At 40.7% G+C, this 16,861-nt stretch overlaps 1 protein-coding gene across 1 annotated transcript in view; it reads right to left on the reverse strand.

Moving 5' to 3' along the window:
* The window catches only part of LOC117551303 (potassium/sodium hyperpolarization-activated cyclic nucleotide-gated channel 1), a 77,822-nt gene that overhangs the window by 28,095 nt on the left and 32,866 nt on the right, over positions 1-16,861 (reverse strand). The window contains exon 4 of the mRNA XM_034224131.1: positions 7,644-7,862. Coding sequence (XP_034080022.1) covers positions 7,644-7,862 — 219 coding nt within the window. The remainder of the gene's footprint in view (positions 1-7,643; positions 7,863-16,861) is intronic.

A 16,861-nucleotide genomic window follows, 5' to 3' on the forward strand; every position in this document is an offset into this window, starting at 1 on the left:
AACAGAAACATTTTAAAATCATTTTTCAAGAATTTGTTTTTAACATTCACTGAAATGCTGCTGTTTTCCTGTCATTTCCAGTACAACTCCTAGGAGTAATGATAACCATTTTACAGCCAACACTTTAAACTGAGAAAATAGTCAGCAAATAATTGGATAATGAAAATAATAGTTAGTTCGCACTAATTTGCATTTCCTTGATATGAAATCGGCCTATGTCAGACAATTGTTAAAAATCACAATTTTGTTTTCTGTACAAATAGTCCAAAACCACCAAATATTAGCTTTACTTTAACACAACAAAGAAAATATCAGCAAATCTGAAAAATTATGAGAGTGAGTTTTGTATTGTTGCTTTAAAAGACACTTACAGTTAATTTGTTATTAATTGGAAAACAGTAGAAGGTTTACTTCCGTAAAAATGTAATTGTCCTTTAAACTCTAATGCACATTGTATAAATAATAATTGTATGACTCTTTTTGCATCTCCAGTGCATTCCCAATTTCTGTTTATTGCATTTTCACTTACAGTAAATGACATGAAATACTGTTTCTGTTGACATATTATTCATATGTAATAGAAATATCAGCATACATCGCATATTAATCCGTCTGTCTGTTTACATAATCTAGTTCAACAAAGACATTCAAGGTCAGATATGATTGAAATGAAGAGTTATGTCCTTAAGTGGATCAAGAAAATAGAAGACTTTAATCCCCCGAACTACAATGCTGTACGTACATTGAGTTCTGCAGAGTAAGCGAAGGAAAACTTTTGTGAGTTAAAGTGATGTTCTTGCGTGCGAGCGAACACAGAGCGCATCAGTCATGGCCGTGTGTTCTGGGAATTGCCCAGGCCCCTCAGCGGGATCACAGATGGTGGCTCGGATAAAATGCTGGATAATCACCTTCGTAGTGCTATTTTCTTTTTCGTGTGGAAAAAGAAAATAGCAAAACAACTAATGTAGTTGGGACTGCAATGAAACAGAAGAATACAATGTGTTCGTTGGCAGCGGAGGGACGATGAGGTGGCAAGTCAGGCCACGGACCTCCTCACCCCATTGGCCTTATGGGATCGGTTTGGGAAAGAAAATCCTTTTTCCTTGTCATGGCCCTAACAATTGTGATCTGTGAGAGCCCATTGGTCCATGAGGGCACTGAGAGAATACCTAATTTAGCTAAATTGAGATCTAATGAGCAGGAAATTCAGCCCAAAAGATCAAAACTCTCAGATACTTTAAGACAGTGTTTCTCAAATGGGGGTACGCGGACCCCTAGGGGTACATTGGAGTACTGCAGGGGGTACGTGAGATGTATTTTATGTTAATGAAAAAACATAATTAATGCATTTAAACAAAATACTAATAGTAGATGAACTACTTTATTCAAATGTATACAGTAACTCTGGATAATAAAATTGGAAAAATAAACAGGGCGATCTCTTTTCCTCTCCCTCTCCTGACAGCCCGTCAGTCTCGTGCAACTCGCTGAACCTGTAATAAGTGACCCGACAGTAAAGAAAAAATATATTTATAACTAGTTTAGCTAGTTCAAGAGTAGATTTAGCAGCTAAGTATGTTAGGTCTAACTCTTAGTGTATTTTGGTCCGCTCACCGGTCCGTCACAGCGGCGGAGCTGTGATCATGCAGAGCTGCGTGTTCTCCGTCAGCAGTGCTCAGCTGATCTGATCTCTGATCTCTCTCTCGCGTCCGGTTATACTTCACTCGCGTTTTTGTCCAAATCTATCAGATCTAGCTAGTTCAAGCTAATGATATGACTGCCTGCTTATCGAAGGACCTAAACAATAAGCGTTGCTTGGCAACGGCGTGTGGCCGCAAAGTATAGCGCAGCATTATGCATAATGTTTATATGAGGGGTCAAAATCCCATGCTCATAAAATGCTCATATATTTGTTTCTCTTCATTCCCCACGCCCCAAAATAAATAAATATACCAATTTTAGGAAAAGTATCGAAATTAGAGCAGTGTGGGTATTATATGAACAGAGTTACACATATTTCAAAACGCAAAGTGTAATAACTGCAGTTTGCCTCCCTGTCACTGAGAATGACAAAGTTCCTCAGTGAAGCCCATGTTTCACTACATTGTAAGTACAACTTATCAAAAAGATCAGTTCAATGCAACTTATGTCGTCTTAGTGTTATTGCATGATGTTAAAATTGGTTTGCCATGAATTTAGTGATGGATTGTAAACATTTGAAATGTAGCTTACGTTTTTCTCAGTTACAATGTTGTTGTTTTAATAAATCAGACACTGATAGTGCAGCGCTGTACTGACTGTACCTCTTTATAGCCTATAGGCATTTTGTCCCTAACAAATTGTTTTTGCGCTGATCAGGAGGTACTTGGCGGAATATTTTTTTCAAAGGGGGTACATTATTGAAAAATGTTTGAGAACCACTGCTTTAAGACCATCACACTTGTTATTAGTGTTGCTTACCTTGAAACAAGAAAACATTAAAGATATGTTCTTCTACATTAGATACACTAGCTCTATCTCCACACCGGCTACTGGGGGCTTGCTAACTGTAGCTAACGATTTACTTTATAAGGCGCGGAAGCCAAAACTTCTATCGCTTTCAATTCCTGCCTCCAACCAAGCAACTATACTACATTTAACACATGTACCGTTATTAGAAAAAGACGAAAAAAACGAACATGAGACAGGTAGAACAGGAGAGAGCACCAGAGGGTGGGAGGAAAACCTTTGCTAGCTATCAAGCTACACGGGAATCATGCATCTGCTGATGTAAATGACTATAGTACATAAACAATAGGATGCGGGTGGTGTCATATAAAACACGTGGCCTACGTGTGGGGCACAGTGCTGGTGATAAAGCGAGGCGGCTGGTTGTTGATAAACTGTTGGAGGAATGTGATATTCTGTGCTTACAAGAGACATGGTTACCTAAGCAAGATCTGGAAAGGCTGAATACATTACATGCTAATTTTCATGGAGTTGGAGAGTCAAATACTGATCTCTGTGATAAAATTGCCCATGGCAGGATACCTGGTGGTGTGGCGATTCTCTGGAACAGTAAATATGATCCTTTGGTTACAGTGGTAAGATTGGACGTCGACTGGGCCATTGGTATATACAGGGTTTCCCACACATAGACTATACTTGGGCGGGCCGCCCGCCCAGGTATATTAACGGCCGCCCAAGTATATTTCGCGACCCATTTAGGTTTTTTTTTTTTCTTTTTCTATTTAAAAAAAATAAATATATATTTTGTATTTGTCCACGCCATCTGCGATCGATTAACTTGTAGACAATGATACCTCGCTCCCTTGCTCTGATCTCGCCTCCTTCTGGCCTGTTAAGTGGCCTGCCTCACACAGGGTGACTGGCTGTCCACATGATGTGGCCTGCCGACATGGCCACTGTCATACAGATCATAAATCAAAGCCCTTGATTGGTCTCTGTGTGTCATTCAAGCTCGGGATAACCTCAGCTCAGGTGAGGTAAAGCACTCTCTGAGTGTTTAGATAGTTAACTTAGTCTAAGTTCTCAGTGGGTCTCAAATGGTGTGGTCACCATTTATGTAAACACATATTTCCATTTGAGAGGGTAGTGATTGGTCTAATGATAGTGAGGTGGGCTGAAGATCGGAAGGCTGTGAGTTCAAATCCCGCCAGGAACACCACCACTAGTGTGCCCTTGAGTAAGGCACTTAGCCCTTAGTTACTCCAGGGAGAATGTCCTGTAATCGGTCATTATAAGTCGCTTTGGATAAAAGCGTCAGCTAAATGAAATGTAATGTGATTAGTAAAATATGCATGAATAAATAAATAAAAAGTTAACTAGGTGAAAAAAGGTAAGATACACTTTTAAAACTTGTTGAGAGAAAACTAGTCTTTGCTGCTGCCTCAAAGAGGAGCAGGGGGAGAGGATGGAGAGGGGGGAGAGGAGGGAGACAGGAGAGGCTGATTCAGGAGCTCAGACACACTCACAACTATAAATGAACCAAAAATAAATTAACAAGTTTCAGTGTTTTTTTCATATTGGAAAAGGTATGTTATTGGTTATGGCCTTGATTTTATGATTATTGAAATGTATACAGTTCTGTTTAATATAGGTGTTTCCATAGATCTAGTCTCTTTATTTTCCCCTCAAAATGCACCAGATTGATGCATTTAACTCCAAAATAAAAAATAAAATCTTACCGGGGGGGCATGCCCCTGGACCCCCCTAGAGGATTTGAGGTCCACCCCCACTAAAAATCACATGGATAGGTTCCTAAATACATTAATAAATACATAATTTTTTTAAAATAGTAACCCATTTCCATATGTTCATGTGCGGGGTAGTTAGATTTTAAACTATAGGGCTATCATTATGGGCCCTGCCTGTACCTGTTCGCTCTGCCATCGCGTGAAGGGTCTGCTAACAAGCGACCAACAGAAAGGTTAATGTTAATGTTGTTGCACGTCACCTCAACCCCCCCCCCCCCCCCCCCCGCTACCACCACCCCCCCAAGGTATATTTCAGATTCTGTGGGAAACACTGGCAGTTAATGGACCAGCACCAGAGGCGTTCCCATACACACAGGCGTTGGAGAATGAAAAGTCAATAAATAAGCATGTTGTTAAAACCTTTGTTTTTTTCACGCACCCCCCCCCCCCCCCCCCCCCCCCCCCCGCCCGCTGCCACCACCCGCCCAAGTATATTTCATATCTGTGAGAAACACTGATAGAGATCAAGTAGTGAGTAGTGGGGGACTTGAATGCTGACATTTCAGATGATAAATCTCTGTTTGGCAAATGTTTACTGCATTTTTGTAATGATAATAATCTCATACTGTCAAGTAAATCTCTTCTACCTGAGAAAAGCTTTACATATATTAGTGAAGCATGGCATACTATGTCATGGCTAGATCACTGTATATGCACAGCTGATGCACATGCTTCTCTGGACAACATTGACATTTGTTATGAGTTGGCCACCACAGATCACATTCCTTTTGTATTGACCCTAAATGTTGAAAATATTCCGGTGCTATCTGTTGATGACAATAAAACATACACAGGGAGGCTGGATTGGTCAAAGTTAAGTGAGAAGGATATTAATCACTATACCTCACTCACTGACAAATCATTAGACTTGGTTGTAATTCCTAGAGAAGCAATGCTGTGCAGTGACACCAACTGTAAAAATGCGCAGCATGGTAGTGATCTATGTTTTACATATGATCTTATTATTGATGTGTTAAATGCCTCAAGTAAGGGTTTTTACAACAGTAAGAAAAAGGAGCATAGTATAAAACCTGGATGGAATGAACATGTGTCTGAGCTACACACTGCTGCTAGAGATGCTTTTAAATTGTGGGCCGAATCAGGAAGGCCGAGACAGGGGTCTTTGTTTATACAGGCCACGAATGCCAAGTATAAGTATGCTGTCCGGTTCATTAAAAAAAATGAGGACACAATGAGGGCTGACTCACTTGCCAGAAAGCTGCGCAACAATAGTTGCTATGATTTCTGGAAAGAGGTCAAAGTCATAAACAGCTGTAAGACTCCCTTACCGTCTTCCATTGAAGGAGTGTGTGGGTCAGGCAGCATCGCTGAACTGTGGCGACAACACTATTATGAGTTGTTCAACGGTGTTAAGAGTGATGCATTTGTGGTTGAAAAGGTTGACTCCACTGAAAATGTTACAGTTAGATCAGAGGAAGTCTACAACACTATAATGAATCTAGAAAATAACAAAGCTTGTGGCCCGGATCTCATCTCAGCTGAACACTTACAACATGCCAGTCTTAAGCTTGCTCCTCTTCTTGCTCTGTGTCTTACTGGTTTCCTTAATCATGGTGTCTTACCAGATTCCATGTTATCTGTGCTACTTGTGCCAGTCATCAAGGATAAAGCTGGGAAGATTAATGGCATTGATAATTACAGACCCATTGCTTTAGCTAGCATTCTCTCCAAAGTGTTGGAGAAAATTCTGTTGGATAGGCTGGAAAGGTATATTACCACAGCTGACAACCAGTTCGGTTTTAAAAGAAAACATGGCACAGATATGTGTATTTTTGCTTTAAAAGACATTATAGCAAAATATAGAAGCCATAATTCCACCATGTTTCTGTGTTTTATTGATGCTTCCAGGGCATTTGATAGACTGAATCATTACAAATTATTTGACAAAATGTGCCAAAGAGTGGTACCCAAGTACATAATAAGGATCTTAGCCTTTTGGTATGCACATCAGACTATGCAGGTGAAGTGGGGCAATTTCTGAACATTTTTATGTTGGTAATGGGGTCAAGCAAGGTGGGATTTGATCTCCTTTGTTGTTTAATCTGTACATGGACGATCTGTCGAGGAAACTGAACTTGTGTAAAACTGGCTGTGTCATCGGAGCTACTGTTGTCAACCACCTTATGTACGCAGATGATTTAATCATCTTCTCCCCATGCAGTGCTGGCTTACAACAGCTTCTGAGGACTTGTTCCCAGTATGGCATTGATTTTAATATTAAGTATAACGCCAAGAAGGGTAGCATCATGATTGTGCGAAGTAAAGAGGATAAAAAGGCTGTATTTCCTAATTTGATTCTCAGTAGCAACATTCTACTTGTGTGCAGTGAGATGAAGTACCTTGGTCATTATATCTCTGATGATCTCACAGATGACAAAGACATCCATAGACAACGCTGCAAACTGTATGCCCAGGCAAACATATTAATGCGGAAGTTTCACAAGTGCTCTATGGATGTCAAGGTATCACTTTTTAAAGCTTTCTGTACACCATTGTACACGGCTCACCTGTGGAGTAACTACAAGGCTCACCTGTGGAGTAACTACACGGCTCAGCTGTGGAGTAACTACAAGGCTCACCTGTGGAGTAACTACACGGCTAGAAGCATGCACAAACTAAAAGTTGCATACATTGATGCTTTACGGTTGCTGCTGAGGGTACCAAGATGGCACAGTGCCAGCCAGCTGTTTGTTAACTTGGGGGTACCTACTTGTCAAGCCCTTAAAGAAAGTTAATGTACAAATTCATGTGTCGCCTAGAAGACTCGGACAATCATGTTATCTCGATTTTAATTAACCCTGTGAAGAGTTCTACTCGGTTCTCTTCCATGATTTGGAGACATTGGCGCAACAGCCTAGACAGTGAGCATTTGTGGCTCGCTGTGATTGGACTGATTTTATGTTTTTATTTGTTTGTTTTTATCTGTTTTGTGTTTAGCTTTTTATCTTATTTATTGATGTGTGTTTTGTCTTTTTTATGTGATATGGACCTTGAGTCTGGAATAAAGATTGGATATATACAGAGATGCTACGTTAGCTACCATTAGCAAAACCAAAAAGAGAGTTAACAACTGTGGATTTATCCAGAGCCGCTAAGAGAAGGAGATTTATGAGTGCTTGAACTTTAGAAATGTGTGATTGGATGTACAAGGTGAAGTTCCTGCCATGACCAAGGGCAATGTCAACTTTAGTTAGGCTAATATACTGTAAGCTATAAACAGCACAAACATGCAGCAGCACAGACAAACAGGAGACCTGGAAGTGACACACTTACCGTACCGCCTCCGAGTACATCCAATATCATATAAACCCAATCTTGTTCACATATCAGGTGTTTCATGGTATAACATGACTGTTTGGTGCTTACCTTCTCCTGGTATTGCCTGCGCGATGAGTCCAGTGATTGAATCAGAGCTGTGGCGTGGCCCACAAACATGGCGTAGCACGTGGCTCCTACGATCATACTCAGCATGGTGATCCACAGGTCGGACATGCTGACCGGGGCCCGGGCGCCATACCCGATGCACAGCATGTGGCTCATGGCTTTGAAGAGGGCATAAGAGTACTGCTTACCCCAGGAAACGTTCTGCAAGGTCGAAGAAAGAGACAGAGGCAAAAAGGGGGGAGAAAGGGAGAGACAGAGAGGGGGGTGGGGGAGTTACTGCAAGGCAAGGCAGGGGAGGAAGGCTCTCCAGCAGGAAGAATGGATCGACTTTCCTTTGATGTATCACTGAATCTCTATCAAACACTGTGCCATACACACTCTTCATGCCTCACAGCTAATGCCCTCGCTGGGTGGCTGAACTTTCTACCTGTCTTTTTTCTTCCTCTCTTCTTTCAATACCCTCTTTGCCTGGACCTGGCTTTATTTGTTTCCCATTTGCCAAAGGGAGCGAAACAGCTCATGTTTGCAAGTACTCCAAAATAACTTGCATTATTTACACATGTCGGAGAAATTGTTTCCCTTAAAGCTCTGGGCAACCACCACAGCGAGGGACTCCGAAAAATATCGTTGTTCCCCCTCTTTCGCTCTCAGGTTTGATATTTATAAGTGTTGTAAGGAGGATTCAGTTCATTGGAGGCAGGGGAACAGAAATAATAAGGTACAGTACCACACACACATGAAGCAGACAGTCATGTAACAACTGTCTTCCTAGAGGAAAATGCATAGTAGTGAGTCACTAATACTCTTTACTACAAACGAAGGGAATTGCTGGGTGAGGGTGATTCCTCTTAACGTTCACCGCATGTGTTCCCCGCTCAAAGTGAGAACGTCGTCTTGTGCGGCTTTGACGAGTAGTCTTCATCTCCAGTCGGTTCATGAGGCCTCTATCCAATAATGTGTCCAGCTGTGTTTATCAGAAGCCAATTCTTCGTGGACTTGTCTCATTACTCAGAGTAAGATGTTTGAAAAGAACCTGATCGGTCGCTACCGACTGGGAAACACGCCGAGACGCAGCCGGATAAAAGTGCTATTCTGCCGCTCGAGATCAGCTTCTATGACTCCACTTATCGCTCATTAGTTTTTGACGAAATGCTAGACGGAGAGTGAAGTATTTATTATGAGGGATGGACATGTACTAAGTGAGCGTACCTGGTCTTTGTGTAAGTATGTGAGAATTGAAAAGAGGACTTTTGCTTCTTTACTATGCAATGAAAATATAATGAACCCTGATTTCCAACTGAGGTGCTTTGTATGTACTTCAAATAGTACATAAATAATTCATTGCTTTTTGTTTTCCAGACTTTTTCTTAGTCTTAGCCTCAGGAAAAGTATTGTCTCGGAGTCAGAGCAGGATTTAGACTCCTCATTAATACAGTACACGTCAAACGTATGCCTTTTTCTTTTCCCGGAGACATCGTTAGCAACCAAAACAGGCCTATCGAGGTTACATTTGTAATCCCTGTGACTTCCTATCTGGAGACAAATGTGACACCTCTCTCAGACAAGATGCTGACTCCTCCAATAACCTCACCTCCTGTGAACAAAATGATGCTGAGGAGGCGCTCCGTACAGAAGTCATATCTCACCCAAAACAGTGAAAGAAATATGAAACCTCGAGAAAAAAGGAACTAATCCCCGTCTTTTTTCGCTGGCTGACATAGTTCCACATGCCACACTGTAATATAGCACACGCTGGTGCCTCCTTTTGTCACGGCATTTCTGCTCGACTCCACGCTGTTCATCAACTGGGATGAATGAGAACATTTACAGCTAATCATCTGGCCTGGATGACTCACCAATTCTCATCTCTATGCTGATTAGTTTATTCTTCCAAAGACTGATTACAAAATATGTGATAATTACACTTGCCAGCTTTAATAACAAACAGTCCGGTTGGCAATTTTATTAACACTGTAGGGTTCAAACTACTATCTCTATAAAAATATCCACAGTTTTTTTTTTCACAATATAAACCGAAAGGAGGAGTATTGTAGCGAGTGTTGTGTTTTACTGGCACACAACACACTGAACAATCTATTTACACACAAAGGACAAACCCACCCAACCTTGTAAGGGGCACAAATGCCATGTGTGCGGCCATGAGCCTTAGGTGTCTTTCATGTGTACATTTAGCATGTGGTTGAGATGGTGGGCAACACAGCAGGATGTCTGTGTTGGCATATGGAAAAGCAGAGAATTATAGTTTTTCCCAGATGAAAACGGATAAGCCCAGGTGACTCACTTCACGTTTGACCTATGTGTCCTTCTATGTGTTGGGTGATTGTCAACCCGGCATGAGCGTGTCATATAATCCCATCGTAGTATAGTGTATATAGGGCTTGGGAATTGAGGTTACATCTTGTTGCTCTGTGTGTCACATTTCTGGTGTTTGCTTATATAGAGCATAAGATGAAAGCGCTATTGTGGGACACATTACAGCACATCTTTTTTTTAAGGAAATCTAAAAGGAGCAGGTGAAATCTCCCAGTGAAATGTCAACCATGTTTTCCATCTGCCACAGTTACTTGCCTGCTTGTTTAAAGAATGGATATATATGTGAATTGATAAGGAGTCACTACCTATTATGAATTAGTTGTGAGCAATTGATAACAGGGAGGTGTTGGTGTCAGTAGTTCATAGTGTTGTGAAAGATGAAGTGTCTGGATGAAATTTGATTAGACAAGATCTGCTAAGTGATGTCTGAAAATAAACACGTTTTGATATCTTAACAGACCAAACCGTATGATACTGTCAGCAGTTCTGAAATGAACTGCTTGAGGTCAAATGTATCAATACATTTAGTGGTGCGATACATTAAAAGCAATTGTAAAAGTTACATCTACAAAGTGTAGCTCTTGCTATTTGAAAATGGCAATCTTTTCAAATTCAACACAAAAATAACATTTAATACCACAATTATATTAGCTTATATTTCAACAGGTGAGACATTGATGCTGTGTCAATTTAGAAATAAACGGATACAAATTGTTGGTTGATATTGTAGTTTCCTAAAAAACATGGTTATTAGTTTTTACGAGGTTATTGATTCAGAAGGTATTCATTCAAAATGGAGCATGAGGAATATGTTGTCAAAATGATAGTAAGGCAGCATTGTTAACACAGGAGACATTGTAAAGGGTTTGTATAAGACTAGAAATTGTATCAAATGGTTGCTGAATCAAAGCCAATTGAACTCAAAATAAATCCTGTCTGTGATTCAATATATCGAGGAAGCAGGTGTTACATGTCCTAACATTTCCCAAGCAGGTTTTGTTATCAGACAGAGAGAGAGAACCAAAGAGATCTTTAGTGACGAAGAATGATGCAGCAATGACGTCCGCATTATTACTAGTTTGAATCCTTGAGTTTGTATTTTTCCTTCAATTACAGAAAGTGACTAAGAGCAGGGGCCTATACTACGAAGCTGGTTCAACCTAACCTGGATATGTTTGAATTAGCCGGTTGGCCTAATCCAAAAACATACGCGCTCTCACTAAACTGTACTACGACGCTGGTTATCAAGTGGATCGCTCAAGCCAGCCGTGTCCTATCTAGTTAGGTGCGCGTTCACATGAAAGGGGTGGTATTTGGAGCATTCGACCAATCACAAACATGGAGAAGCGCACTGACAGCGCAGCGTCATACTTCCTGAATGAAAAGTCAACTATAATACTAGTCAAAAATGAAGAAGTTAAACTTTAAACATCCATGACTTAAACACTTGATCCAGAATCAAAGCCACAGAGCTGCACCTGCAAGGTGAATACAGCTGGCAAAAGAAAACGTGTTTGAATGCGTACATTAACAGGTTTATGATATCACTGCCCCGTCTAAAACACGATCTGACTTTAATTACATTTGTCTCGAGTGTTTCGTCAACTTAATGTGTTGCTTAAAATAATACTTCTGCATACAGTATGTGACACTGTGAGTGTTGCACGGCCAGATAGGGCTCAGCTGACTCAGATAAGGAGATATATGATACATTATGAAGTGATATGCCGCGGACTGTACTTAATGTTACTCTGATCCGGTTACTTATGTTGTGGCAGATATTTAAGTAAGCTTTCTTAACGCTAATGTTATAATAGTCAGATTGCTCTGAAGATGGGAGGTGATATTCTATTAATGTTCACGTTCACATAGTCGGTGATTTTTGCCGGCCGTCTTTCCTGCAACGGCAGTTTTTCTGTATTTCCTTTCTCCTGTAATATGACTTGATCGCTTTAAACTCCGCACACTGAGCTCTGATTGTTCAGCAGGCAGTGCTTTCACTGAGTTGAGCTCTTAGCCTGCAACCTAACCTGCTCCGTACCAGGTTAGCCGCTAAGCATAAGTTACCATGGAGATCTAGCCTGCTAAAAAGAGAACCAGCTTCGTAGGACCGGAAAGCCGGAGTTTTCCCTGAATTTAGCCGGCTAAGCGAAAATCCTGCTTCGTAGTATACCCCCCAGGTCTGGTGCACTGCATCATGATTTTAGCAGCAGAGTACAGTACTTTATTTCTTTCATTGGTTTATGGAGTTCTTCAACAGACTGACATAAACATGTCATTTCTCACAGTATGTTTAACGTGTGAAGAACTCTCCCAGATACTGTACACACATTGTCTAACTGTTATTTCTTGCTGGCCTCTGTTCTTTGAGAAGAGTGAGTCTTTGCAGTATTAACACCAGCAAATGCAGCTTCTACTTTTTTCCTATTCTCTACAATCCCCAGGAGTTAAATAAATGTGGCTAACAGAAGATGTATTCAGTTTATCAGAGTTTCTAAATATAATTAGACTCTGGACGTAGCAAAACGAGTGACATCAAATACTGCATATTCATCTCATGTTTAGAAGTACACCCTTAGAGTGAGTTCAGACTTTATTATCACATGCATTTTTTTAAACTGATCATAAGTATTATAAACATCTCAATAGTTAGACCGTGTTTGACTGTGCTTGTTGGGTTTTACAACTTGGGAGCATTTCGTCACAACATGGTGGCTCCAACAGTCCCGTCAAAAAGGATGTGACCAGTTATGTGACGGGGAAGGCAATCAATGCTTCATCATCGTCCCAGTGTTGCGTCACCCACAGCAGTGATTGTTATTGATACAACAAGTAACTATGAGCCCAACAGGAAGTAAAGCGGCTAAGGACAGGATTCAACATCTCATCAGCACCAGTGCTCACAGGGAAAATTACAACGATTAGAGATTAAGGACAGATGCACATTTGTTTATTAGCTATCCTAGTTCCTCTGCAGCTTAACTTGTCATTAAAAGCTAAATAAATTACATTTCCTTTAATGTGTTTTCCTGTGTGATTCCAGGTAAATGCCCCCCTCGCGTGTATTTTTAAATCCTTACTTAGAAAGAACAAGCGTGCGCAAACATCCGCATTAACTGGTCCTAATTACTCAATCACATAACTCGGCAAGCTGTCCCGTGTTTTGGAGAGAAAAAAAAAAAAAGATGTGACGCACAATATTCATTTTTCAATTACGTAATCACACTACAAGCTGTTCTCCCTGGGAGGACACATAAGGCGCAACAGTCTTTGAACACATTAGCAAGGAAGTGCAGGGGTCTGCTGGCCTGAGCGAGCACCAAACTGTACGTTGGCAGGAAAACAATCACAGTGGTGCAGCTCAGTGTGAAGGTTGTTCTTCTCTTCGTCTTGTGTTCAAGACCCTCAGTAGTCCTAATGATGGAGCCTTCTTGGACCTGGGGGGTATACTACGAAGCAGGATTTTCGCTTAGCCGGCTAACTTCAGGGAAAACTCGGGGTTTCCGGTCCTACGAAGCTGGTTCTCTTTTTAGCAGGCTAGATCTCCATGGTAACTTATGCTGTGCGGCTAACCTGCGGCCGGAGCAGGTTAGGTTGCAGGCTAAGAGATCAAGTCAGTGAAAGCACCATCTGCTGACCAATCAGAGCTCAGTGTGCGGAGTTTAAAGCGATCAAGTCATATTACAGGAGAAAGGAAATACATAAAAGCTGCCGTTGCAGGAAAGACGGCCGGCAAAGATCACCGACTCTGTGAACGTGAACATTAATAGAATATCACCTCCCATCTTCAGAGCAATCTGACTATTATAACATTAGCGTTAAGAAAGCTTACTTAAATATCTGCCACAACATAAGTAACCGGATCAGAGTAACATTACGTGCAGTCCCCGGCATATCACATCATAATGTATCGTATATCTCCTTATCTGAGTCAGCTGAGCCGTATCTGGCCGTGCAACACTCACAGTGTCACATACTGTATGCAGAAGTATTATTTTAAGCAACACATTAAGTTGACGAAACACTCGAGTCAAATGTAATTAAAGTCAGATCGTGTTTTAGACGGGGCAGTGATATCATAAACCTGTTAATGTACGCATTCAAACACTTGTTCTTTTACCAGCTGTATTCACCTTGCAGGTGCAACTATGTGGCTTTTATCCTGGATCAAGTGTTTAAGTCATGGATGTTTAAAGTTTAACTTCTTCATATGTCTAATATTATAGTTGACTTTTCATTCAGGAAGTATGACGCTGCGCTGTCAGTACGCTTCTCCATGTTTGTGATTGGTCGAATGCTCCAAATACCATCCCTTTCATGTGAACGCGCACCTAACTAGATAGGGCACGGCTGGCTTGAGCGATCCACTTGATAACCCGTGTCGTAGGACTGTTTAGCGAGAGCGCGTATGATTTGGATTAGGCTAACCGGCTAACTCAAACATATCCAGGTTAGGTTGAACCAGCTTCGTAGTACAGGGCTCTGGCATGCCAAAGATTTTCCTTTTTATGTTTGTTTTGTTTATTCAGGGATCTTTGAACGTTCGGATTGGTAATAGTTATAGTGTTGCAATTTAGGATTTCTAAAGGATTATGTGGATTCATTTCTGTATATGAATTGTCAGAGCAGAGTGATAAATGACCAAAGCAATAACCTAAGCAAGTTCTTGTTTTGTTCAAAATCCCAAACTATCCTGCTAACTTTCCCACAAAACAAAAACAGCAACACATCTGAGAGGCTTGAACTGATGAACTTGCCTAAAATACTTCCCAATTAAATGTATGTCGATCAACTAATCTCTTAATCAATTCATTTCGCCTCTATTTGTAGGTTAGGCAGTATTTATTCAGGGGCTCTCCAACATGTTATTATGTGCTTCGTGATGTGTTTACTACCCTTTATATTTAATTTATTTCACAATATATAATTTCAAGTTGTCCCCTTGCTCTGAACCCTTTCTTTTTGCTTTCTCTCAAGGGTAATAAATAAATGTCTGCAACAACAACAACAACAACAGTGACATTCTAAGGAGTGAGGTGACTTCTTCTTTTTCTGTTGCTGTTCAATCATGTGCAACCAAGTATGCAGGGACCACTTTCTCTGATTAGCACACCCTCGATCACAAAAGCAGCCTGTAATATGTCTGGTATCAAGAAGCTGCCAGATGATAAAAGCTTCCACGTATAACAATAGTGATTTTGTCAAATGTGCCTTTTAAACTGTTCTTAGCAGCCATGCTTGACATCTTTACAATTTAGGTGGAAACACTCCCATATTTCTAAATATTCAAAACTCACAGTCAAGCAGCGAGAATTACTATAGTCTGAACATTCTCAATTACAAGTAAGAATTCTGAAAATGTGACTTAACAAGAAGTACAGAAGTAATATCAGCTTTAAGTACTTGTAATATTAAAGTGAAAGTACTCAGATTGCAGCATGGCTCTTTTCACAGTATTAGATTATCATTGTACTATCCTGTTTTTATCACTAAGAAATACATTTTAATGTTGTAGGTTGTCAATTTGGAGCCAATTGTATATACTTATAAGTATACTGGGTTGTCGTTTTAAATTGGTAGTACAGTGCTTCATATTAACTTATCACGTGTATCATGTTTTTTTTATATGTCACAAGTAACTAGTAGCCTACTACGAGTGTTACATAAGTGTAGTGAGTAAAAAGTACAATATGTCAGAAATGTATTGGAGCAGAAGTATAAATTAACATAATATACTGTCAGTGAATAATTTGCCCTGCATGTCCTCTGACCTTGGACAGCCGCTATCTCCCTTAAGGAGGGGCTGCCCTAGAATTTTGTTGTTGTTACCAGTTTATGAAAGGGCAACTCTCGGTCAGAGATAGTCATTGTTGTGGGACACCTGGAACACATCCTTCTCTGGAAGTAGATGACCCCGAGCCATAACCGACAACGACAAGTAATTCAGTGTCCCCAGCTGTTTAGTCTATCTATTGAAGAATGTTGATTACCCTCCGCAAACTAGTTAAAACCTCCTACCAGAAGTAGAGTTCGTCATAATTGATTTGGCATCTCTACTCTGTGGTCAACTCGTGGCCCGTGACATGTCTTGTGAATTCTCCGGCTGAAGCTCCAAATAAACCGTCAGTGTTTGCCATCAAAGCTCCAGCTCTCCTCGTGTCTCTCTGAGTCCTGTTTCCAATTGCTTCAGAAGTTTTCCCCACATATACTGTAATACTCAAGTTAAAGGTGGGGTAGGTAATTTCGGAGAAACCAGCTCGAGATCGCTAGAATTTGAAAATACACAACCGGAGAACATCTGCCACTTCCTTACAGAGCCCCTCCTCCAACACACACAAACGCGCACATGACCAATGAGGGCACGAGATACGTTTGTGAAGGCTGACTGGCAGGTAGGCCATCCAGTTATTTTAGCCGGGCCGGCTAACATGATTGGTCGTGCTTTTTACAATACTACGGCTTCCACAGATGACATTTTTTAATGGTTTTTTTGTCAAAGCACTTATATAATATATAGATATTCATTGCTATCGGGATGTTAAGGGCATTCCATGGAATATAACAAAAAGTGTATCTCGAGCCGGTTTCTCAAACTTACCTACCCCACCTTTAAGTACAATAAGGTCAAATAGTACTTAAGTGTGGTACTTGAGTAAACATACATAGTTACTTTCCACCCTTGCAAGAGGTTAATTTAATCTTCATGGGAGCCAATAATACATTAGACACCGTTAACCAGAGGTTTTCTGCACCAAATGATAAACCAAGGGAGCCATGTTAGGGAAATATATGCTTAGAATTGTAATGCCAATGAAACCCTCATCTTATCGTGTCTAGGGAAGTGTGGGAAATGAGAGAGGAGAGGT

Source organism: Gymnodraco acuticeps, unplaced genomic scaffold, assembly GCF_902827175.1.
Source record: "Gymnodraco acuticeps unplaced genomic scaffold, fGymAcu1.1, whole genome shotgun sequence".
In the NCBI taxonomy this organism is placed as follows: domain Eukaryota; kingdom Metazoa; phylum Chordata; class Actinopteri; order Perciformes; family Bathydraconidae; genus Gymnodraco; species Gymnodraco acuticeps.